This window comes from Amphiprion ocellaris, chromosome 10 (genome assembly GCF_022539595.1).
Source record: "Amphiprion ocellaris isolate individual 3 ecotype Okinawa chromosome 10, ASM2253959v1, whole genome shotgun sequence".
Classification (NCBI taxonomy): Eukaryota; Metazoa; Chordata; class Actinopteri; family Pomacentridae; genus Amphiprion; species Amphiprion ocellaris.
In genome coordinates this window covers 28,942,792-28,969,880 of record NC_072775.1, presented here as the reverse complement: position 1 = coordinate 28,969,880, position 27,089 = coordinate 28,942,792, and the positions used below count along the sequence as shown (strand labels likewise).

Sequence of the window (27,089 nt, the reverse complement as noted above, 5' to 3'; positions counted from 1 at the left end):
ACAGTAATGGGAAGCCCCGATCAGCTGTGTTGATTAGGAGCAGATTTATGAATTCACAGATGTTTCGCCACAGATGCATCATCTTAACTTCATCTCCAACTCAAGTGCACCTGCTTTTCTGCAGACTACAAATTGTTTTACTATTTGTGTTAAGAGGTGCAACTTGTACCTCGCTCTCAGGATGAAGACTAAACGTCAGACTTTCTGTTTCAGGTTTGGGCGTGGAAGGAGAACGTCTGGGAGAAAGAGAAAGGCACCCTGATGGAGAGGTACACCGTGGAGCAGAGCAAACCTCCGTCACAGGGCGGGGCGGTGCTCTCCACCCTCACAATCAACAACGTCATGGAGTCCGACTTCCACTCTCCGTACAACTGCACAGCCTGGAACTCCTTCGGACCCGGAACCATGATCATCACGCTGGAGGAGACAGGTATAAGGGAGGGAAAAGAGGGAAATACGCTATCAGTTCAACCTTAATACAGGAGATCAATCATCCAGCATTGTCTGAAAGATCATTAATATTGTGAGTCAACCAATTATCAGAATGGTTGACTGATATTTAACAACTTCATGATTTTTGTGATTTTTTTTAAACTGACTCCTGATGTGATAAATGTATCTAACAATGCACTCCTTTAGCTCTGATACAGCTGTCTCCATCAATACTCACTCTGGTGTCTGATTATTATTATTATTTACAGTAACGTTGAAAAGTTTGACGTCACTTAGAAATGTTTTATTTTTGAAAGAAAAGCAGTTTTTTCAATAAAGATAGCATTAAATTAATCAGAAATCCAGTCTAGACATTACTACTGTGGGAAATGACTATTCTAGCTGGAAATGGCAGATTTTTAATGGAATATCTACATCGGGGTACAGAGGAACATTTCCAGCAACCATCACTCCTGTGTTCTAATGATACATTGTGTTAGCTAATGGTGCTGGAAGGCTAATTGATGATTAGAAAACCCTTTTGCAATAATGTTAGCACATGGATAAAAATTTGAGTTTTCATGTAAAACATGAAATCGTCTGGATGACCCCAAACTTTGTACGGTAGTGTATGTATCACAAGAAATAGCCAATCAGCACTAAAAGATAAATGTTGAAAAATGTTCTCTTTTAATTATTAGAATTATTAAATTTGCATTATTTTAGAATATTGTCAACAAAGTTTTATCTTGGAGTTTGTATAATTTAAAATTTTGTCACGAAAGATTTTTTTTTACTAAATATTGTTGCTTCAGAGCGAATTGTTTGTATTATAATGTTAAACCAAAGAAGGGACATACAACTATGTTTGGGTTTGTGACCTGATGAATAACATTTGGTAACATGTCTTAAAACATGCGACAACTAAAGAATGCCAAATTTTAAGACCATGAACAATAGTGGTTTGAAAAAGTTTTTAATTTTGCAAGTATTTTATCGAAAAAAATAGAAAATACAGTTAAAGTTCCTCTCTGGTCATTGATTAAATCCCTTGTCTCATCTGTGAATGAATATGAATATAATCATTTCCTACTTTTAAAATGGCTGAAATTTAAATCTACATCATTGCTATGTGCAGATTTATAAAGTCTCTGCCTCTTTTTACTTCCCATCCGCTGCAGCTGAAGCACATCAGCTCACCTACAACTCTGTATTCACCAGCTCTACTACACTGTAAAACTTCTGATGACTACAGAATTTCACATATTAAAACTCTTGTTAAAGCTGGAAACTAATTCAAATGAAGAAAAATGATACACAAAGCTCCACCCTGCAAGGTGACAGGATTGATTCTTTAGGTTTGTGACATATGAAACCTCAGAAAATCTAAATCAATGTTTTTTAAACTATCATTGGCAGTTCCAGACAGAGCGTTGGCTATTTATTTCATTCATGATATGTCTTTAAAAACATTATATAGGCACAATAACAAGCTTACAAAACTTCTCCAGAGGGGGTCTTTAAAATATTTGTTATGGATTATATATTTGCTGCATTTTCATAAGCCACTCCCTGTTTTGTTTTTATTCAATTCTCTACTAGTATGTACAAGGATGCAGGAATACTGGTGCCAGCAGTTTCATGCCACTCTGCTGTTTCATGTGTGGTTGCAGTAATGCATACAGAAACACATGAATGTGCCAGAAAAAAGCAGAGAATGCGACAAAAGCAACATGAAGCTAAACATGAATATCTTTTGCAAGCACTGAGTACATGAATAAAATGGTGCCAGAAACCTGTTTAGGATATGATTGCTGCAAATTCTACAGTACTATTTCATGCTCATGAATGAACTGTAAGTGTGATGTTTATTTTTTATGAGTTACTACTGTCAAAATTGGCACAAGATGCAATAATATTATGCTGCAAATAATCATGCCGCAAGTTTCAAAATTGGCATTGCAGATGCTTTAATAGGAAGGAATTCAACTCATCACATGGGCTTTAAAGGCATTAAAACTTATTTTCTGGATAAGTTTCTTCCTGAGATTCTGCATGGATGCAACAGTTTTGGTCATTTCATGTTAGAGATTTCAGTATTTTTCCATTTGCTTGTGCTCTTCTTGCTGTTCTGTAAGTGTAAATAGGTGATGCAATGTACTTTCATGCAGAAATGAACGTCTTAAATCAGAAATTAATGAGAATTAGTGGGTTGTTCGGTCACTGTCAGTCAAATGTGATGGAACCATGAAGATTATTAGCTCAGTTTTTAAGCACTAAACCCCAGTTTGTTTACAATAAAAAAATCCAGAGGGGACGTTTAATGTCCCCAAATAAGATGCTTTTCTCTTTGTTAAGAACTGAAGTGCCCTTGAGCAAGATTACTACACAGAGGCCTCAGCTGGAGGACAGATAGATTGTGATGTTAGTCTCCTCTGGATGGTTCCATGTTTTATTATGAGAGCTTGGTATGTCACATTACCTTGAGAAAATGGTTTCTCCATGCTCTGTCAGTCTTATCTTGCTCTTTTTCTTTCAGCTGTCAGATTTTGCCGGCTTCAGAAAATCTACCAAAACATCTTTCGAAGGAGAGAGAGAGAGAGCTTGGATTTGTCCTTACATGTTCACTAAAGGCATTTTTTTTTATCCCTTGTCTGACTAGCAGGCCTTATCAACAAAACCAGCCCTCAGAGATTCAATATTAAGCCCAGTACACAAGAGGATTTGTGCTTAAACGACGCAGGTTTCCGCAACAATGAGGCAGCAGCTGTCCCTCAACCTCAGCCCTCTCTTTTTTCTGCCTGTGTTTGTTTCAGATATTGTTCCGGTGGGAATTATCGCCGGTGGTACGGTGGGCTCCTCCATTCTGCTGCTTATGTTTCTACTGGCGCTCGCCTTCTTCCTCTACCGCCAACGCAAAGGCAGTGAGTGCTCTCAGTGGTTCCCTTTAATGTGTTTGTGTAGGGCCATGCACACACTCACTGTACATGTCCATCAGTCTTACTTTCATCCACTCACTGCTATCTGTCATTCTGCTTTTTCCACGAAGAAAGGTACATATGCCGACTGTATAGCATTTTATTCAAATTAGATTAATGAATATTCATAAAATATGGCAGACTGCCTTCAAACGCCTACTGTACGTTTCCCCTTTTCATTCTACTGACATGGAATTGTGTTATTATTTTTTTAAATAATGTATTTATACGCCACTTGTTAAAGTGCATAAATAAGAAAGGTGCAGCATATGTAAATGATAAATTCCTATATGTTATTTCTACAGCCTGCGGCAATCCAATTAGTATTTATGAACACAAACTGTGCTCCTACAAAAAGCAGAGAGCTAAAAAAAACATATGGTGTCTTCCAGTTGTTACATTCTGAGCTGCTCCACAGCAAATAAAGAATTGGGAAAGACAGTGAAGGTGACTGGCAGACTCCCCAGAGGGATTTTCTGGGGATAAGAGTATATTTTCTGGTGCGGAGCTGATAACACCATTACAGAAAAGATATCGTTTGGAAATAGAAACTCAAACAAACATCGCTGTGGCTTCAGATAAACAGTCTCTCATTTGCTGTGTATGAAGCAGCTCAAGACTTCACAGATTTAAATCTTTACTTTTAAGGTTTCTGGTTGGGGGAGTGAGCTGTTCATGTCGACAAACATTGACTGTTCTGGGGACACATTAAGCTGAGCATTTCAAATTGCACAAGGTAGTGTTTAGCATAGAAATACACTTTTTTTGTTGCCCTACAAACTACATTTTTGCAGCGATGCAGATGACAGTCTTGTCCCGGCTAAGTAAAGCCCTTTGCACACAAAATGCATTTAATTTCAGCCTCTTTATACTTAACTCTGAGATTCTTTAACCTTTATGTTACTGAAAACATCAAAGTCATGCTTGTGTCATGTGGGAAATGTTGGTTAATGCCATAGACTGTATATAAAGATGTACAAACCCTCTGCAACGTCACCCATAGATTTCCTGAGCAGTGATTTCAAAGTGGCCACACCCTTAAGTATGCATAACTTTAAGCCTTAATACAATTTAAACAAATGAGTTTTATAATAATATACTCCTTGTACAGTTGTCAGGAACAGGAAATTTAAATGTAGACACCAAAATCATTTTTGTATCAGGATGTAAGCATGTTTTTCTCTGCTTTGAAGTTCAGCTTTTAAACATGGAGTTCTATGGGGACTGACTCACTTTTAGAGCCCGCCTCTAGTGGCCATTCGAGGAACTGCAGTTTTTGGCACTGTTGATTTAATTTTTTAGTCCTGGAAGTTGCTGCTTGGTTAATATATAAATGGGACTAGATCAGTGAGTCATTTCAGGCTTTCTGTTCTCTAAATATGTAGATAATATAATTATGAAGGGTTTCTCATGTTAACCTGCTGTACATGTTGACCTTTAAGTTGTTGATGGCAATGTTGGGGAGGAGAAGAAGTCAGAAAAATGGCACTTGTCCTCTGAGTTTAACCAATCAGCAATAATACCCACACGGCAGTTTTTTAGGGCTGCTCACAAGTACTTTTATCTACAGCCCTCGAAGACCTTCCACAAATCAATTTTTTGCAGTCGGAACATGCGCAAAAAGAACAGGCTAAAACAACCTGCAAGTTCCTGCAGGGGAAAAATAACCTATAGCATCAGAAAATCTTATCTAGACATGAATACACATTTAAATACTCTTATTTACAACAAGAATCAGGATCAGCTAAAGCTCCCGACTACCTTCTGGCCCACCAGAAACACCACTATCAAGAAATTTCTAAATATTAAGTTTATTGACATCCGAATGTGGTGTATCATCATTGCATAATGAGGTTTGCAGACATATTCTCCTGGTATTTGACACAAAACTGCCGAACAAAGCTTTCAAGCCCCTATATTTAGATTCTTTCACATGATTATAATTTTTTTCAGTTTGTTCTGATGGTACAAGTTTACAAACAGCGATAGCAAGGAGCTGCTGAAGTCACAAATCTAAAAATCCCAAATTAGGACTTTAAACTGTGCATGATTTAATGAAGAGTGTAAATAATGTAAAAAAAAAATACATTATCTGTTCTGAGATCTACAGGGAGAGAGATGTACTAAAGACTTTTATCTTTCTCATCATTTTTACCCGCAATTCCTAATAAATTTAAATCAATGCAATTCAATTTTGATCATATAGCAATAAATCATAACATATGCCATCTCAGAACACTCTGCATAGCTCAAGACTTTACCATATACACAGAAAAATCCAGTAATTACCACTTAAGCAGCACTTGTTGACAGGAAGAACTCAAATTTAGGATTCTGTTTTAATGTCTCGAAATTAACACCAAAGGAATGTGACTTTTTCCCGCATCTTGCTTCATTATGGTTAAAACTCCAACAAGTCGAGTTGTTTTTGTTGTCTTTCTAACCAGACTGATAAATAAATCGGTAATTTATCTTGACATTGGCCCAGAATATAACCAGATTTTCGGCATTTCTTCCTTTTCAGGTCGCCGGGGTGTCACCCTCGGTAAGCCAGACATCAAGGTAGAAACGGTCAACAAAGACACCCACAGCCTGGAGGAGGAGGCGGCCAACGTCTCCACAGCAACTCGTATGGTCAAGGCCATGTACTCCGTGAGTAGACGCCCATCTGAGTCAGCGAGGGCCGCGGAGAGGAGGCGTATGGGTCAATGGCCTTAAATGTACAGATGCACCGACACTGAGGGTGACACGGCAGCAACGGCCAACACGCAGTCATGCAGGGAAACGGAGATACATGCACAAGCCCTCGGATGTACAAAAAATACATCAAAAATATATGCGCAAGAACACACACTGGAATCCAGATCAATAAAGTGCCTATTGTATGTACAATACAATACATGCGCACACATATAAAGAGGAACAAAAATGGACATTAAAGGTGCAGTTTAAGCTACCCATACATATTTGTGCACATGAAAAAACACAAAAAAACACACATACTCGTTTTAATGATGTGTTCCTTTTAGAAAACCTCCTGGAAGTCCTGGAGAACCTAATCGACGAAGCCCCTTTGAGGTGGTTTTAAAGCTCGGAGGGCCAAAACCCTCGTTTTTTTTTTTCTCCGACAGCTAACTCGTTTCTCGTCTACCAGTCTCTTGGGATGAAAAAGCTGAAACTCTTCTTTTCCTCTCCCCTCCCTCTCTCTTCCTTCTCCTTTCCTTTCTCACCCTCCCTCTTTCCGTGTGTGTGTTTCGTTGTTTGATGGTTTAGTTTCTGCCCTCTGTTTCCCTTTCTCCCTCCACTCAGCCATTCAAAGACGACATGGACCTGAAGCAGGACGTCAGGAGCGAGAGCGACACCCGCGAGGAGTACGAGCTCAAGGTGAGATGACTCAGCAGAGACGCTTTGGCATGCTGACACTGGCTTTCTCAGGAAAACACTTATCTGCTGCATCTCTGACATTGTGTCCTGCATGGTGCATGAGCTTTGTGATCCTGTTCATCTCTCAGGTCCTGGTAGGTGTTCTTTTTTCCTCAGGTCCTGCATTTACACTGCGGTTAAAAGCATCTTTTCTTCATTGTTGGTGTCATGTAGCTTTATGCAAAATGAGCATTGTGGTTGCTTTACTCTAAAGTCCACTGGGATAATCTTCCACTATTTGTAGCTTGTTTCAGTCAGGTTTCTCTGGGAAGAAGCCCTGCCTTTTTTAGGCATCATGGTGCCGTCGCTGAGTGCCACACCCACCTAAAAACCCTCTGAACCACAAAATCTGAACCACAAAATCTGTCAGTGGGTTTCAAGGGAATGTTACCTTTAAAGAAATCACCAAAATTACACCATTTATCGTAGGGTTTTCAACATTTTTCTTAAACTACTCATCTGTGACGTGGGAAAATTAACCAAATCTAAGCTTGAAATCATAAAATTTTTGCAACATTACTTTATTTTACGTCTCATTTAAAAATCTGGCAAAAATAAAGTATTCTCTTTAACCAGATTCTGTAAAAGCCTAAAAATTTTACACTTCTTGGCACAATGGTAAGGCCATAAGTAGCTCAGCTGCAATATGTCACAAAAATTCTTGGACTTTTTGCCTGAACTGGGTTCAGTTGCAAGCTGTGATTACCCAAAGCAGATGGAAGACAAGTATGTAAACAAATATGAAATGTGTTTGGATTGTAGACTCTTGGAGATATCTTCCACATGTTGATTGCAGGTTTGTTTTTAATGACATTACTGCAGTGTAATACTACACAGAAGACATTTTTCAGTTTTCTCTACTTCTAGCTATTGTTTTGCTGTTTTCATAGAGGTGCAGGATTTTATATCGAAGTTATTTAAGAGTTTTAGTCCAGGTAAGGCCTGAAAGAATAAAGGTTTGTCTTAGTAAAATGAAATTATTGTATCATAAGCTTTCATGGTCATACATGTACTGTGTGCTGCATCACTCGTACACCATTACATTCTTGTACATAGCATGAAACAATAGTAGAGCATCAACATTTCAACCTGCTATGAACCAGTTTTCTCTTCTCAAAACTACTTTTCTAAGATTGCTACATCTGATTTTATGTGAGATTTTTTGTTTGTTATACTGAAGTTTTCATATGTTTTAGAATCTTTTTAGTTCCTATTTTATTGATTTGCCTTATTTTGTTAATTTTACCTGTAAGTTTTTCTTGTTGAAACATATAAAACACACTAGAGTGCCTCATCTTTTTTGTAATCTGCACCATTCTACAGCTATTTAAACCCCAAACCTGAAACAAACCACTTTTGCTAACTTCAGACTAAGCTAACCCAAGCACAAAATAGATCACACATGATACACATCTTTCTATATGTCTGAATGGTTTTTATTATTGTTCCTCATATACAGGGTGGGCCAAAAGTAGGCTTGCAATTATCAACCACCAAACCTGTGCTTTCAAATTTATTTCTTATGTGATAAATTGCGTGGTGTGAAGGTAGGGGAGCGTTAAAGGCTCCTTGCCATGATGTGCACACCTGCTCTGCATTTTCACACTTCCATACTGCTTTAGTGTCCACTTTCTTTGCTCTTGATTTAATTTGTTTGCGATTGCTCACAATCCCTGTAATAAAAATTTTCAAAAACATAAAAATCGAAACTAAAATTGGAAGAAATAGCTTAATAAAATTTCCAAAACATGAATAAGGGATATGGAATACCGGTTTGGAATTATGGTTTGGATAAATTAGATCTAAAACATGAAACAAATAATGAAGCAACTGTAAGCCTACTTTTGGCCCACCCTGTACATTAAAAGAAATAACCAGACTAACTGACTAATATTCTCCCATCTGATCACAGGATCCAACCAACGGCTACTACAATGTCCGAGCCACCACCCACGACGAGGCGCGCCCCCAGTCCCGCATCATCCACTACCAGGGAGAGTTCCGCTCTCCGAACCTCAACAGTGGACCGGCCGGAGCTACGTCCAGCGGACCTCCAGCTGCCGCCAGCGGTGCCGTTCCCCCCAGCCAAGTGCCGGGCTCCAGAGCGGGCTGCTACGACCCCCGCCCGCCCTCCAGGATTTCGCACACCACCTATGCCCAGTTCAACACCTTCACCAGGGCGGCACAGAGCCAACAAGCGCCTCCTAATCCTGCCCTCCAGTCACCCGGAGATTACCCCGGAGACTGCGGCCTGCTGGACAGCACAACCCAACTGGCTTATGACAACTACGGATACCCTTCCCAGTATCCCAGCTATCCCAGAATGGGATTTGCTCCACCCATAGAGGAAGGGCCGTCGTATGAGATGTACCCAACAGGACAAGGGATCGGGCCTGGGCCAGGACCCGGACCAGGACCAGGACCCGGACCAGGACAGCAAAGTCCTGAAACAGGGCTGGGGAAGTATGGAAGCTCTACTCGCTTTTCATATTCATCTCCACCTTCTGACTATTCCAGCAGACACACACAACGGATGCAGACTCATGTGTGAGAAACATACTTATACATAAACACAAAAATACTTTGGAAAAGGCTTAAAAAAAAAAAAAAAAAAAAAAAAAAATCCCACCTTTGTATACATGAGCAGGAATCCTTTTTCCATAGCGACCACTGCATGGAATTTCAGTTCATTTTTCGCCCAGCAGTTACCAGCATCACATGTAATACAGTTAGCAACAGCGAGAGCCACAATCAAGAGGAAAGAACAGTCGAGCACTTTGAATACAGGAAGAAGAGGAGCTCAAGGAGGCACAGAGGAAGTTTTCTCCACCTGAAGTCCTCATCTTGCTGTCAGATCATCTCCCTGCATCTCCCACCTCATCTCTCTGTAAATATGCGCATATGGAGATTTGGGTCATATTAAAGTTACTTCCTTGTACAAAGAATGCAATGCAGTACGGTGAGCTACAGAAAAGCTCTGTTAGCCACACTTTTTTTTGCATTTTCTGACTCTTACATATTGCAAAACACACACAAATCTTTGAAAACGTATTTGTTTCTATGTGTTGCAGCAACGGGGCAGCTTGGACGATGAATTTATCTGGCACTTTTTGATCCTTCTTTTTCCTCAAGAAAACTTGCCCAATGGCCATTTCTTACAAGACCTACCTTGATATAAGTGGGACAAAGCTTCTTAAGGTGGTGCAGTGACTGAACCGGAGTGCCAATGCTTATGTGCCAACACACACAAACTATTGTGTCTTCTTTTTGTAAAGCGTGGACAATGAGGTGCTCTGGACGACGAGATTTTTGTACACGCCGCACCGAAAGCGGAAAGGAGCGGTAGCAAGCATCTCTGTGCTCCTTTTCCGCCTCCTCATTTTCCCATTTTTATCATCATGATGCATTTCTATACTTCATATTTCACTCGATGCTAAAAACAAAACAAAAAAAAGCGGTATTTGTGAAACGAGGTGCGATGGGAGCGCTTTTTTTCATCCCGGCGAAGTTTTCTGCAATTTGTACAAAAAGGTACCTCCCCTACCCTCAAGTGTGAAAAAATGTATTTGTTTCTCTCACTTGCACAGTAGAATAGATTTTTTTCCCATATTTATACGGAAACGTATGAAGAACTTGGCATTCAGAAGCATTTTATAGTATTTTTATAAGGAGTTGTGGACCAAAGGTTCAGCGTTTTGAGGGGGCACTTTTAACGTGTATATGGCTACGTGATCGTTGCTAGAAACCTTTTGAAAAAAGAGACGGATGGCGTTTTTAAAAGTGGATGTTGAATTAGAAAACTTGAAGAGCTTCACTCCAAAATGATGAATATCCAGCACGAGCGACTGTTTCCCTTTTGATGGATGTCTTTGTTTGGCATGAAACTCTTTCTTTAACTTCCAGTCTTGTGACTGGACTGCCTTTCTCTCAAACGTTGACGACGTTCGAAGTGATGGATGGAGAATAAGCAGCTGCTCCCTTTGAGCCACACTGCAAACTTTGTAAGCAATGGGAACATTCAAATGTGGTCTAACATATCAAACGCGAAGGTACAGAGGGTTCTATCTAGCTCATACGGTACTTTGTACTACATTTAAAGTGTGTGTAATGTGTGGCGGTTTCCTCACTGCGATAAGAAATATTTTGGTGGTATTTTGTGTCTGAGATTTTTCCGTTTTGTTGTGTCAGCTTTTGGTGTGTGTGATTGGCTTTTAACTCCACAGGTTTGTAATGATGTGCATTTAAAAGGCTGCTTCTCTTAAACCAAATTGGTGAAGAGCAGTCGAAATCATTTATGTTTGCACACTGACATCTCAAAAACTTCACCTTTCACAGTGACAATCATTTTGTTGATTTGACTACAAAGCAGCAGCATCAATCTTTACTATATCCTGACCTCAAAGTTGTAAGGTTCCACTTCTAATCGCTTTTTTCCCCTGTTTTTATTTCTTAAGGAAGATAATAAATGTTTTTTGCATCCACTTTTACCTTTTTTAAGTGCTCATCCTGTAACGGTTTACTGGACAGTCAAAGTTAAGAGCAACAGAAAGCAATAAGGAAGTCACCCACTTGTAACTTTACATGTTCAAGCAGTTAAAAACGAGAGCAGATGACGACGACACTTTAAATAAAACCTGCAGGCTGCAAAAAAGTGAAGCCAGAAATCTCTGCGCCTCCGGAGGTAATCATTGAGCATTTGTATTTATCAGCCACACTATCAATCCCTCACGGTATATTATGGTAATTGCGTGCAAAGGGGCAGTAAAAAGGAAAAAAAAAATTCATTGCCTCTGTTTAGAATAAACAGTGAGAAAGGAAACCACAAGCCATGCCGTTTCCATATATCAGATGGAACCTCGTAGCTCCAAGGTCACTATATAAAGCGTCTCAGTGGTTATGGAGGAAAGAATGGCAGATGGAGCACCCTTTTAAATTTATATGGTTATCACAGCCTTGGTATTGCATTCTATTACGTCTTTACAACCTTTTTACAGAGTTGTAGCTGCGCAGTATTTTGCATCTGACTTGCAATGTCGTTATGACCTTGTGTAGAAGGAGTAAATTTGACACACAGGAGGTACTGAGGCCACAAAAACAACCCCACATTGCAGGACCACCCAGGTATTTAATCAGTACCTCTTAAATATTTGTTGACAGTGGAAACGTATAAATATGTAAAAGACACCACAGATGCCAAAAAAAAAATATGCTAGATTTGGTTCCACAGTGAAAAAAATAGGGATTTGGAAGGAAATTTAGAGGAATCTTTCTTTTTCCACCTTATTTCCATCTCCACAATGTGTGCTGATGCTCCTTTGCTCTCTCTCCTGTGTCACATTATTACCAGTTTCCAAATTTAAAGGTTGAATCTGTCTCTTCAAGAAAAAAGAAGTCTTTTCTGAACTTTCCTTCAAGATTACAACATATGGGGCTTGTATATGTATCTAACTTGCATAAACGCATCTATGTTGAGGGGCTGGTTGTCTTTTTTCAGACAATATATTATGTTCACAGGCCTCTGACATCCATTTAGGTTATTTATTTCACAGTCTTTTCTTCTTTATTTTAAGTAAATCAGTATTTTAAATATTATTTTCTTTGCATTGCTTTGTTGCGTTCCTTCGAAGAGTGCAAAAGTGTGTGTGTTTAAACTTTTGAAGACATGTTTTATTTTGTATGCTTCTGGAGGTTCTAATTAATCAAAAAATAAATAAAAAAGAAACAGAGAGAGAGGGGGCATTTGTGGCCAGAAAAAACGACAGCGCAGCCAGGCCACAAATAGCCAAAACTTCGTCTCAACTAGGCCAACCCAGGCTAGAAGCAGGCCAGACCCGCAGCTAAACGCCCTGTTCCATGCTGTGCTGTGCCATGCGATCCTTGGCCAACTGAAGCGACTCGGTGTCCATTTTTACCTTTCAGAGTTTGTCGGTGGGTGCCAAAAGACTGAGCAAAAAATCCCCCGCCCCCCAAGAAAGAACTGAGCAGCCCAACAAATGCAGCAGCCATTTCTGTTCATTGTGTTTCTCACGAGTGACAGTGTGTGCATGTGTGTGTGTGTGTGTGTGTGTGTGTGTGTGTGTGTGTGTGTGTGTGTGTGTGTGTGCGCGTGTGTCCATACAAACACATGTACTGGATGCATCCATCTGTGAATGTACATGTGTGTGTGTGTCTGTTGGCAACATGTAACCCAAATGTGTTTTCATGTTTCTGGAAATGTGCTGACTTGCAGAAAGTTGGGTTTGACTGATGCTTTCAGAAAATGTCACGTCACCTGCTGGGTATGATGGAGGTGACTCCTGACCGCAGTTAAAAAAAACCTAGAATTGTATGGTTTTAAATTTGATTTTCTTCACAAATTGTGTATTTTATAGTTTGATTGTCTTTGTTGTGCAAATATAATTGATTTAAATGCAATATTGTCCACTGATCATGCTCAAAATTAGAATTTCTTAGTATGACACCTCATTTTTAGGAGTTAATGTGCTTTAACCCTTTGAATCTCATGCAGTTTATGCTGTTTTTGCTCCTGTCACATTTTTCCTCACTGTGGGCTCACGTTTCACTGCAATATAAGTCCTACATCTTTATGAAAACAGCACAGCCATGGCTAAAAGTAGAGAGCTCAAAGATGTCTTCTATGCAGTATAACAAAAATGATTAAATCATAAAGACGACAAAACAAAAATTCTTTTTAAAAAAAAAAAAAAATTATTTACAAAAATTGCAAAAAATAAAAACTGGACTCAGCATGTACAACATTCTTCCAAGTATCCAAAAATATTGCATTTAATTATCTAGTATTGATATTTTACTGCTTGATTTTTAATTTGTTTCAGTATTTTCCAGCTATTTACTCTGTGTAATCACAGCCTGCAGTTCAGCTAACAGGTCCCTGAATTTTAGTTATGTGACTGTTGGTTGCAGCTGAGTCACTAAGGGCTTCCCAGATGTGTGGATTAGCACAGATTTTTTTGGTTTTTTACAGAATCTGGTTACAGCAGGAATGTATTTTTTGAGAATTTTTAAATGAGACGTAGAATAAAATGAATTTGACAAAATATAACAATTTAAAGCCTAAATTTGGTTAATTTTCCCAGCAGAACAACTTAGAACACATAATGCACTCAAGTATTGTTGAAACGTTAAAAATCCAGCGAAGTAGTTCCTACTGTGACAAATGATAGAATTTTGGCTATTTTTCAAACATAACTTGCCCTTCAAATCCGCAAGCAGGTTTTGGGGTTCAAAGAGATTAATTCTATATCATAATTTGCCTTTATAGTAGCTTTAAACTCATGGGCAGATTTAAATGTGTCAGAAACAGTCCTATAATCACAGTTTTGTGCTTTTGAAGGAAATGACATTACACTTGTTGGTTAGGACTAAATGGAACAAAATGAAGCAGCTTCCAAACAGATATTAGCCACTATTGAAACAGAATACTAAAACCTTCAGAGCTAAGCAATCGTAATTAGTCCGGCTGTAGGAAGAGCGATACTCAGCTTCCAAAGAAGTGACTTTTCTGTCTTTCAGAAACAAAAGGAAAACAGTGCAAGTTGCTCAACTGCTCTAACTTCAGTCGAGGGTAGTTTACAAGCTTAAAACCTACAGTAGCAACCTAATACAGTGTTACTTCAAGTCAAGGCGTTTTGTGGAGCTACAGGTTATGCTAAGAAACAGATGGTTAGCAAAACGTTAGTGGCTCCTTCCTGCTCTTTCCTGGGTTTTAGGACATCTGCGCTTCAGCAACCTGAGCTAAACTTTCGTCTACCTCCGTCTGAAGTGTCCAAAGTTGCCCCTGACACCATTTAAAGTTGCCCCGTTAGAGGAGGAGGAGTCCAACAAACTTTGCTGCTAAAAAATCTGAAGGTTTAAAAATCTAAACTGCTGAAACGAGGCGCTCCATTACAGTACTGTGTCTGTATCTTGTATTCCCACGATGCTTTAAAGATTAGGAGGGAATAATGAGGGCTACATGTGGCATTTTGGAGTAACTTTCCAAAACTGTACATCAGTCAAACCCTAGCAGGAAGCAGGACAGCTGGTGAGACAGAGTGAAGGAGACGTCACGTGGCTTCAGGTCATGACTAAATCCAGCTGCTGAGCCGGAACAGCTGCACGAGTGAACAACATCAATCAATTGTTGTGAGCATATAATGACAACAATCAGTACATGAGAGAAGGAATCCATATTGCACTCAAAAAAAAAAGTGGGGCCACGCATCACGACAAAGAGAGGATCAGTGTGTGTGTTCGAACAAGCATATATATTCTCCATTTAAGTCCTTATTTTTATCCCTATATATTGCTCACGTGTGTTATGTTCTTGTTGGGTTCCTTTTTGTTCGTGGGAAAAAAAATGTACAAAACATGCAAGATATTACTGAAAATTTTCTTTTTTTCCTGTTTTTTGGTTTATTTCTGTTGGCTTTTTTTTTTCAAATTCTATGTAATTATTTTTTCACAGTGTTAGAGACAATAAAAGAAGACACAGTTTCATAAGAACACTGGCAGAAGCTTTTTTCATTTCACCTGCACACACCTGAACTTGAGAGTTGGTTTTGTTTCATGTAAATGAGACTCTAGAATGTGGCTAAAAGTATGTAGATTTTATTGAAATGCAGTTTGTGCAGCTCACGCTGCTGTTTATTTAGGTCAAACCATGAATGACTGCAGTCAAACAGTGGTTGTGACAGTTTCTCATGTCAACATGGAAAGTGAGTCTATGTTTAGCAACACAAGAATATATGTAACTGAATGTGAAACGGTGGAGCTCAAAACAAACATCTGCAGTCGATCCCTTTTTAAAAAATTAATTTCTCCTCCTCTTCTCCTGACTCTTATTCTGTTTTTCTCATCTTCTTCTACTATATATATTGTAGTTTTAAACTGTCTTGCTCCCGCTGTCATGAAAGAGCTACTTTCATTTCCTCCTATAAGGGTGTGTTGTTACAGCAAATAGATATTTGCTGTAACAGTATTTTTTTAAATCATTAAATAGCTGATTTTAAGACAGTAATGCAGTGAAACTTTAAAGTCATACATTCAAAAAATGAATGATGTTTTTATTTATTACTTTCAGTCCTTCACATATATACATTTTCTTTCAAATAATAGCAAATATCTGTTAAAAAAAGATTTTTTTTTGTTAAAAAAAGTCTCAAAATAGTGTAATTTTACAATCCAAGAACACATTTTTATCAAAAGTAGAACAAATCTGTAAAAAACCCCAAAAACTTTACATTTTTTATATAATAAATAAATATAAAAACAAATAATATATTGATCTACATTTTCTTCCAAATATGGGAAAAACAATGATATTTTTGCTGATTTAAATACAATAAAATACTGTAATTCTACAGTAAAAATATTGTAAAAGAACAATTTATCATTTGTAACAAAGATTTTTGATGTGCGCATTATTTACAATTTTGGTTTGTTTTATTCTTCTTATTTTTAGGGTTAACATGTTAATATATACTTTTTCTTTTTAACTAGTTCTATAATTCAGAAAACAGGGCAAAAATATGTCAAAATAACAGCAAATTGTTCAAAAATTAGAGCTAAATCTATTTTAAAACCTAGCTTTTTAAAGCAGACTTCCATTCTTCTCTCCTTCGTCTTGTCACTTCTGTTCACATGTAACTTTCTCCTCATTTCTCTCAACATCCTTCCTTTCTCTCATCCTTCATCACTCTCTCCTCAAACCATTTAGTTTTTCTCTGTTAGGTTCGCAAAAGCCATCGCGCAGGCAACACAAGGGCAGTAGATGACATGGGAAGGAGTGGAAAAGAGGAAGATCTCTTGACGAGGTGTGGGATACGGAGATGTTTAGAGCAAGCTTCACCATCAAAGTGGTCTATGATGTCCTTCCGTCACCCAAGAACCTCAACCAATGGTATGGTGAAGACCCTACATGCTCACTCTGCCCGACTCCAGCTACACTCAAACACATCTTAGTGGGCTACAAGACCAGCCTTGCTCAAGGCTGTCACACCTGGCGGCACAACCAGGTGCTGAAGCGTCTGGCAGTAGTGCTGGAGATGCAGCACGTGAGTGTTGCATCTCCAGCCTTCCGCCCACTTCGACCTGAAGACAAGAAACAGGTGGGTCAGGGTCCTCTTGGGCGGGCCCCAGTCAACTGCCCAGAATCTGGGCAGTTGGGAGGGGCCTGTGATTGGAGGATGCTAGTAGACCTGGACCAAAAGCTCTGCTTCTGGTCGCACGTTGGTTGATGTTGATTTCAGGTGTGAAATCAACATCAACCAACCTGCGACCAGACCTAGTGCTATGGTCAGCTTCGCTGAGGCATGTCTACATCATTGAGCTCACAGTGCCCTGGGAGAGCTCAGTAGAGGAGGCCTATGAGCGCAAGAAGCTGAGGTATACGGAGCTTGCTGCCGATGCAAATTAGCGAGGCTGATTCGTAGCCACCTCGACATCCAGGCTTCTCCGGGAGATGGAAGTCAGTGTCTGTGGATGAAGAGAAAGGACTCCATCTGTGCCTTCAGGTGAGTAGACAGCATCTAGGTGGTGAACCTCGGACACTGGGATTCACTGCTGAACCCTCTGGAAGTGTCGTGGACCTATCAGCAAAACATCGATGAAGGAGGGTGCCCACTTGATAACCCAAAGCCCAGAGGATGCCCTCACTCACGTGACCATCCCACAGAGTCTTAGGTGTCTCATGTATGCAAGAAGGGATATCAGCATCTAGTCCTATACAACAGATCTTACATCCTTTCTTTTCTCACTCTTTCACCGTCTTTTCATGTGCAGCTCTAACCTCTTGTCTCTGAATGCCTCTAACATCTTTTCCTTCTGTTGCTCTTCACCTCCTCGCTGTTCTCCTTTAGTCTCATTTCAATTCATTTCAAGAGGCTTTATTGGCATGAATATCACGATCACAGTACTAGCAAAGTATAAAAAATGACATGATCGAAATATGGTGAATTATTTTGAAGCTTTGTTTTACAGATTCTTCCTCTTTTTTTAAAACACTTTATTAAAAATTATTTACCATATTCCAGACCTTAATATACTTATTTTTTCCTTCAAAAAATAGCAGTTAAAATTAATTACAATTAATAAAAAATACAGATTTTGGATGTTGACAAAGTTTCGGCAGTATTGTTTTATAAAACTTGGAAATCGGCCAAAACCCTGGCTGTGACATTTAAAAAAATTTTTTTAAAAAACTATGTTTGCAGACTTTAACGCAGTAAAAATAGCCTTTTTAAAATGGTCAAACACTGTCAAATTAACTTAGAATTCCAATTATTAAAAATACAAATTTTGGATGTGGAAAAATTTTTTCAGTTTTGTTTTTTTAAAACTTTTTTTATTATCTATAATTTAACAAAACAGGGAAAATCTGTAACATAATTTAAAAAATTACTTACCATTTTTCAAGCCTCAGTTTACAAATTTTTTTCATAAATAACAGCAAATACAAGTTTTAAAAAACAAAAGCTATATGTTTGCAGACTTCCATCCATCCATCCATCCATCCATCTTCTACCGCTGGTCCGAGTCGGGTCGCAAGGGTAGCAGCTTTAGGAGGGAAGCCCAGACCTCCCTCTCCCTGGCCACATCATCTAGCTCCTCCCGGGAGACCCCAAGGCATTCCCAGGCCAGCTGGGAGACATATCTCTCCAGCGTGTCCTGGGTCTTCCCCGGGGCCTCCTCCCAGTGGGACGTGCCCTAAACACCTCACCGGGGAGGCGTCCGGGGGGCATCCTAATTAGATGCCCGAGCCACCTCATCTGGCTCCTCTCTACGCGGAGGAGCAGCGGCTCTACTCTGAGATCCTCCCGGATGGCCAAGCTTCTCACCCTATCTCTAAGGGAGAGCCCAGCCACCCTGCGGAGGAAATTCATTTCAGCCGCTTGTACCCGCGATCTTGTTCTTTCGGTCACTACCCAAAGCTCGTGACCATAGGTGAGGGTAGGAACGTAGATCGACCGGTAAATTGAGAGCTTTGCCTTTCGGCTCAGCTCCCTCTTTACCACGACGGACCTGTACAGCGCCCGCATTAATGCGGATGCTGTAGCAATCCGCCGATCGATCTCTTGCGCCATCCTTCCCTCACTCGTGAACAAGACCCCGAGGTACTTAAACTCCTCCACTTGGGGCAGGACCTCATCCCTGACCCAGAGAGTGCACTCCACCCTTTTCCGGCTGAGGACCATGGACTCGGATTTGGAGGTGATGATCCTCATCCCAACTGCTTCACACTCGGCTGCGAACCGATCCAGTGAGAGTTGGAGGTCCTGGCATGATGAAGCCAACAGGACCACATCATCCGCGAAAAGCAGTGACGGAATCCTGAGGTCACCAAACCGGACTCCCTCAACACCCTGACTGCGCCTAGATATTCTGTCCATAAAAATTATGAACAGAATCGGTGACAAAGGGCAGCCCTGGTGGAGTCCAACTCTCACTGGAAACGAGTTCGACTTATTGCCAGAGATGCGGACCAAGCTCTGGCACCGGTCATACAGGGAACGGACAGCCTGTATTAGGTGGTCTGTTACCCCGTACTCCCGGAGCACTCCCCAGAGGATTCCCCGAGGGACACGGTCGAAAGCCTTCTCCAGATCCACAAAACACATGTGGACTGGTTGGGCAAACTCCCATGCACCCTCAAGGACCCTGCTGAGGGTGTAGAGCTGGTCCACAGTTCCACGGCCGGGACGAAAACCACATTGCTCCTCCTGAATCCGTGGTTTGACTATCCGGCGGACCCTCCTCTCCAGTACCCCTGAATAGACCTTCCCGGGGAGGCTGAGGAGTGTGATCCCCCTATAGTTGGAACACACCCTCCGGTCCCCCTTTTTGAAAAGAGGGACCACCACCCCAGTCTGCCAATTCAGAGGCACTGCCCCGGATGTCCACGCGATGTTGCAGAGACGTGTCAACCAGGACAGCCCCACAACATCCAGGGCCTTGAGGCACTCCGGGCGGATCTCATCCACACCCGGGGCCCTGCCACCGAGGAGCTTTTTAACTACCTCAGCGACTTCGACCCCAGAGATGGGAGAATCTACGCCCGAGACCCCAGGCCCCGCTTCTGAATCAGAAGACGTGTCAGTGGGATTGAGGAGGTCTTCGAAGTATTCCTTCCACCGATTCACAACATCCCGAGTTGAGGTCAGCAGGAAAGGAGACAGGACAGTGCCCTGGGGAGCTCCTACATTACTGACCACAGTATCAGACAGGGTGTCCCCCAGCTGCACCTGCTGGGGTCTGCCAGACAGGTAGTCAGTAATCCAGGAGACAGTGGAGGAGCTGACACCCATCCTGAGCAGCTTGTCACTCATCAGAAAGGGCTGAATAGTGTTAAAGGCACTAGAGAAATCAAAAAACAGGATTCTCACAGAGCCTTTAACACTATCCAGGTGTGAGTTAGCACGCTGCAGCAGGTAGATGACAGCATCATCCACACCAATGTGGGCCTGATAGGCAAACTGCAGAGAGTCCAGGGTGGGGGTTTCCATAAATAACAGCAAATACAAATAAAAAACAAATACAATATTTTTGCTGATTTAAATACAGTAAAAATTGTGTGGCCAAGCATTGTAAACAACCAAATTATAATTAATATAAACGTAGAACTTTGAAATGGACATTATGAACAGTTTTGGTCCTTTTTTGATGTTTGTGTTATGGATTATATGTAAATTTTTATATTTTTTTCAATGATTTTACGCATTTTTGTCTGTAATTTTAAAAAAAACAGTAACATTTAATCATTAAAAAAATTACTGAAAAACTGTTTAAATATATTCATTTTTACAGTGCAATGTTAAGTTTAAGTCCAAATTTTGATTGTTGAGTCTATCTTCTCTAAAATACTCAGTTGTCCTCTTTTATCCACCTCTTCTTTAATATCTCCAGATTTCATTCTCTACTTCTTCTTCTTCTTCTTCTTCCTGGTCTGTGTCGTCCTTTCATCATTTCTGTCATCCTCTCATCCCTCAGATGCCTTCTCCTCTATCTTCCTCCTTCACATCTCCTCATCTTCAACTATTTCCTTTTCCTCTTCTGTGTTCTCTCATCCTGTCTTCTCCATTTTGAGTTCTTCTCTCAGATCTCAAACCTTCTCCTCTCCTTTCTTGTCTTTTTCATCTGTCCTCCTCCTCTCCTCTTCCTCCTCCTTGTCATCCTCTCTCACCAAACTCCTCTGTCCTCTTCATTTCTCTCCTCTCTCCTGCTTCTCTGTATATTTTTGTCCTCCTCTCCTCTGTTTTCATCTCTGCTGCATCACATTGTCAGTCCCTCTTACATCACTACAACTTTCCATACCTTCATCTTTGTCCTTTCCTTTCTGCTTTTCCTCTCCTCCGTCGACCTTTTGTCACCATCTATCATCTCTTATCACATCCTTTCAGATTTGGCTGTAACTCCTCAGCTCTCCCTTTAAACCTTCTCGTCTAAGGAGACGTCTAACTCATTTCCTTTCTGCATTATTTTTTTCTTTAACTTCTTCTCCCCCTCTGCACCCATCTTCTCCTCTCATTTCTCTCAAAAAGAAAGAAATGACAGCAGATAAAAGAAGGACAGAAAAGATAGACGGGTGGCTTCTTCTTCTTTTCTTTTTATGCTTTTTGCTCAGTGTGTAACAATGATTATCAGCTCCTCTCTCCTCCTGCTCTCATTGAGAAATAATGTCTGAAATAACCTTCAGCGCTGCACTCCCAGCATGGACCTTTCCCCCTCCTCACTCCAGCAACACTTCCATTTTATCCCCTTGTTCACATGTGAAGTGGCCGTTGTATGTATTACGGGCCCTACTCATGCCTAGCATCGCTCAAGATATATTATCATATTAGTGGGGAATGATGTAATGCGTTTCAAGACATTTGTCCTTCGTACATCCTCTGTCCCTCTGCAGATGATGTCACTGGCTTTGTGTCTGGAGGCAGAGAAGTTCTCAAGTGGCTTTTTTGATTTATTTTTTATCCCTTGACGTTGTCGCCATCTTGTGGTGGCAGAGCAGAGAGAGAGAGAGAGAGAGAGAGAGAGAGAGAGAGAGAGAGAGAGAGAGAGAGCGAGAGAGAGAGAGCGAGAGAGAGAGAGAGAGCGAGAGAGAGAGAGAGAGAGCGAGAGAGAGAGAGAGCGAGAGAGAGAGAGAGAGAGAGCGAGAGAGAGAGAGAGAGCGAGAGAGAGAGAGAGCGAGAGAGAGAGAGAGAGCGAGAGAGAGAGAGAGCGAGAGAGAGAGAGAGAGAGAGAGAGAGAGAGAAGGGAGAAGGACTGGAGGAGTAAATTAGGATGTAGGCAATTATTTATTACCCAACGAGAGGATAATGTGACTCGTAATAGGCGTCCTTGGTGTGACTGTACTGATGTGGTCTGCTGGGTCAGGGACAGCAGCATGGAGACAGACACCCGGGACAAGACTTGATTACAAATTAGGCCTAGACTGGCTGGTTTTCGGTAGCCTGTTGCCAATGACAGGATTTTAGTTTGACATTTGTTTAAGGCACTTATTTCATGCCAACCGATCAATACCTTTTAACTGCAGAGAAATTAAATATATTTAGAAGTAAATGAGAATTTTTAAACATAAATATTCTGTGTTTTTTAAACATTCCAGCTGGAATTTAAAAAAAAAAAAAGTTCTGCAAAGTTCTGTTTTAAGCACTAAGTTTGATTGAAGGTCCCAGAACTTTGTTCTAAAACACTAATTTCTTTTTGATAATATCTTTGTAACACTGTGGGGACATATTATTCTCCCAAGAACCAGGGGGAAAAGGCATCTTTCAATGTAATTTTTTTTGTGAATTCCTGCGTTTTTGGATCTAAAACAACAACTCACAATTTAGAATTTTATAAAAAATCTTTTAAATTTTACAGCATGTCCACTACAGTGGACAACAGAACAATTTTACCATAAAAATAACAGCAACACTTCAAAATCAAAATAGGCTGACAAGAAAACATTTCAATCCACTTTGTAATGAAATTTTAAGAAACTAAATCAAATAACAATAGTGTAGAATTTAAGGGGTTGAATGAAACATAGTTATGAACAACTATTTAATTACTTTCATGGAAAATATATTAAATCGTTCTCATGTCCATTACAGCTGAATTTATGAATATAAAGGGGCTCTTATTTTTCCTGACAAAATTTAACTGAACTCTGACCCCAATTTATAATTCCTGACATGTTCATAAACAAGGAAACATATGATTACCATTTACCATTTCCTGGCAAGCGCATTTTGCTGTAGTGTCCATTTTGTTTCAACGTGAAAGCAAAGTTCCACCCAGTCGCATGAGATGTCATTGGAAAGACCGGGATGTCTTCTATTGAGCACATCAGGATTTAGTAGGGTAGCTTAACTGAGTCAAAAGATACATCAAAAACAAAAATTGAATACACAGGACATAAATGAATGGGCCGGGTCTCAGGAGGTTATAGAAGAACTTTCTCAACATCCCCAGTTCTTTACATAGAAAATCAACATAAGCCCATAAAAACAACAAAAACAGAGCAAACAAAAAGCAGAGCAACCGCAGATCTAGAGACATGTAGATAAATAGTTGCATTAGGCTTAGACTTAGATGATTTCATTAATCCCCAAAGGGAAATTAAATTGTTACAGTAGCATGGATATTCAATAAAGGGGTAAACCTATAAGACAACACAGAATATTAGGGTATAAAGTAAAGGTAAAATGAAATAAGATAAAAAATATATAAAATATAATATAGGTAAAATCAACAGAATATACAAGAGTGACAAAATGTGCAAATTAAAAGTAATTACAACATACATATTAAAAACCTAGGTCATAGCAGGTGGGTTAAAGGCCAGTGCGACACCTTGTATCTTGTATGTACCTGAAAAAAGCAACAAAATATTAAACAAATCTGACATGAATATGTTAAGCGGATGACAATGAGGATCCCTGTACATAGTTTATCAGCGATTCAAAACACAAATGCATTCAGAAAAGGATCCAAGTTGCGTTCTGTCTCTATTTGAAGCTGGATTATTTGAGTCATGGTCTAAAAATCCCAGGCTGATCAGTGAGGAGTGTTGGCAGATTATTCTTCGTCAGTGTTAATGCTGTTCTTTCAAAGAGACTTTAAGGATGCAGAGATATATCTGATCAGGTGACAGACTCTCCGGTTTGCTCTGGTTGACATCCAGGCTTTGACAGAAGAAGAAGTCTGGCTTTGATCACTGCGTCGTTGCTTTCAGTTCTTCTAATAAACTACCTCCTGAAACTCGTGTGAATACGTAGACGGATTTCTGTGAGAGCGCCAAACGCTGTAAATTGGCAAGAGAGACGCAAACACTGTCGATTTGTGTTGGAGAGAATCGCGCTGGCATTCCTACCTGGAATGAAGTGAAGAGAGATTTGTTCCTCGGCTTCGTGGGTTTGAGGTCTGTGGATCGTGGATCAGGAAAGATTATGAGTGACTTGTAAGTCATCAGAATGCAGATGATGCACCAAAGCCAAATCTGTCATTGTTTGTCGGACAGATTTGGCGTCTTCTCGTTCCCATCGCTGCAAATCAGAGTAAAAGGATTCACAGTGGGCTCCTCAAAGGAAAAACCTTTATACTGTAACCACTGTGTCATCCAAAAGCTCAAGAAACAAGAAGGCCGAGCCAATGTCACAGCAGAACGGATTCTCTCCATGCTGTACATGCAATTCAACAATAAATCAGGCAAATGTGAATTCAGCTGGTATGTGATACAAAATTAAGACTGAAAACAATTGGAAGAATGAAAATACAGACAAATTCTAACAGTAGTCTACAGTTTTTCTAAAATAGGATTAAGTTTTAGGAGTCAAAGACAAGGATAACTATTAACAGCAATCTGCTGTAAAAACTGACATTGTGAACTGAATAAACAAACAAGACAAAAAACAAGACGAACCAGACAAAAAAAGACAACAATGGGACACAAACAATGCAAACAAGACATAAAAACAACACAAAACAACTCAAAGCGACAAAGAAAAGACACAAATTGACATAAATGAGACACAGAACAACAAAAACCAGACACAAAACAACAACAAACAAGATGCAAAACAATACAAAATGACAAACTGGACACAAAATTACACAAAACGACAGAGTAGACACAAAATGAGACATTAAAACAACACAAATCAGACAAAAATACAACAGAAATGAAACACAAAGCAATAGAAACATGACATAAAACAACATAAAATGAGACACAAAATGACATGAACTAGACAGAACGACAAAGAACAGACACAAATGAGACATAAAATGGTAAAAACCACAAATGAACAACACAAAATGACACAAACTAGACACAAAATGACACAAATAGAACCCCAAACATCACAGAATGACAAATTAGACACAAAACGAAACAATAAAATAACACAAATCTGACAAAAATACAACAGAAATGAGACACAAAAAAATAGAAACAAGACACAAAACAACACAAAATGACACAAACTAGACATAAAACAAGAAGAACAGACACAAATGAGACACAATGAAAATCAGACAGAACAACACAAATATGACAAAACAACACAAAATTACACAAAACAACACAAAATTACACACAACAAACTAGACATAAAATGAGACACAAAATGAGACACAAAACAACACAAAACGACACAAACGAGACCAAAAAAAGACAAAAATGAGATACAAAACGACACAAATGAGACATACAACGGCAAACACCAGGCACCAAATAAAACAAATAGAACACAAAACAACACAAAACGACAAAGACTAGACAAAACATTGACAAAAATTAGACACTAAACAATAGCCTGGGCCAGTGTTGCAGCAGAACAGATTCTCTCCGTGCTGTGTGTAAAACACAACAATAAATCAGGCAAATGTCATGTGAATTCAGCTGGTAAAAAAAATCAACACGGACAACAGTTGGAGTCTGTTTTAACAGCAGACTTTGGTCTTGAGTCTTGAGCAGAGCAGCACCTGTGGGTTACTCTGCTAAAAATTTAAACAACTATAATGTTTTGCAGCTAGAAGCAAAAAGAACGTTACAAAAACCTGAATCTAATCATCAGCCAGTGATGATGATTATCAGAGGCTTCCTCTCTGAGGATGTTCTTCATTCTGATGAGGTGGAAGTTGAGGTTGTAAATAGACTTCAGCAAAACTGTACTGTATAATTGATTGCAGCACTCTACAAAAATATTATAAAACTCTACAAGAATATTATAAAATATAAGGTTTACGGTTTAATACTGTACCTAGACTTACTAATAAAAAACTATATATCTGTAGCTGTAGTTTTGTGTCCTATTTGTGTTGTTTTGTGTCTCATTTGTGTGGTTTTGATTCTCCATATCTCTCAAACTCTGCTGAGAGATGAACCCCATTCCTCTAAAACATATTTCCTCAGTTGCTGTTTCGATAATGGTAATCCAAAATCCACCATCAGTGTTTTATTGGGTTGAGATCTGGTAACTGTAAAGGCCCGTTGTGGCCTGAAGAGATGACTCTCATCGGGATAAAAATTTTTCATCTTTGGAACTAAACCAAGTTGAACCAAACCCTACCAGGAAAATGACTCCCACAGCATAACAGAGGCACCAGATCCTCCCACTGTAGGGGTCAGGCTTTAGGTTTCTCTTTTCGTGTATCACCTGTTTGTATTTCTATGCTTATAAAACTAAAATTGTAAAAAGAAGAGATGAAAGAAATTCCAAAACAAATGTGTTTTAGCCATTAGCATTTTAAAGTTCCCAACAACCAAAGAATGCAAACATCTATATGGGCCATATACACCAATCAGGCATAACATTATGGCCACTGTCATAATGTTATGCCCGATAACACTGATTATCAGTGAATAACACTGATTATCTCTTCATCATGGCACCTGTTAGTGGGATAGATATATTAGGCAGCAAGAGAACATTTTATTAGAAGCAGGAGAAATGGGCAAGCAAAATATTTGAGCGAATTTGACAAGGGCCAAATTGTGATGGCTAGACAACTGGGTCAGAGCATCTTCAAAACTGCAGCTCTTGTGAGGTGGTCCTGGTCTGCAGTGGTCAGTATCTATCAAAAGTGGTCTAAGGAAGGAATGGTGGTGAACTGGTGACAGGGTCATGGATGGCCAAGGCTCACTGATGCATGTGGGGAAGGAGGCTGACCAGTGGGCTCCGATCCAACAGATGAGCTATAGCTGCTCAGATTGCAGGAGAAATTAATGCTGGTTCTGATAGAAAGGTGTCAGAAAACACAGTGCATCGC

The 27,089-nt window shown here is 39.8% G+C and overlaps 1 protein-coding gene across 2 annotated transcripts in view; it reads left to right on the top strand.

Moving 5' to 3' along the window:
• Nucleotides 1–11,314, top strand: part of kirrel1b (kirre like nephrin family adhesion molecule 1b) — a 108,070-nt gene extending 96,756 nt beyond the window's left edge. Inside the window, exons 11-15 of one of the 2 annotated variants that reach the window (XM_055014239.1) lie at nt 214–430; nt 3,249–3,356; nt 5,935–6,062; nt 6,720–6,794; nt 8,746–11,314. In XM_055014239.1, coding sequence (XP_054870214.1) covers nt 214–430; nt 3,249–3,356; nt 5,935–6,062; nt 6,720–6,794; nt 8,746–9,384 — 1,167 coding nt within the window. In that variant the 3' untranslated portion in view covers nt 9,385–11,314. Of the gene's footprint in view, nt 1–213; nt 431–3,248; nt 3,357–5,934; nt 6,063–6,683; nt 6,795–8,745 lie in introns of both variants that reach the window. The other variant, XM_055014238.1, reaches the window with a different exon arrangement.
• Nucleotides 11,315–27,089: the final 15,775 nt, after the last annotated feature.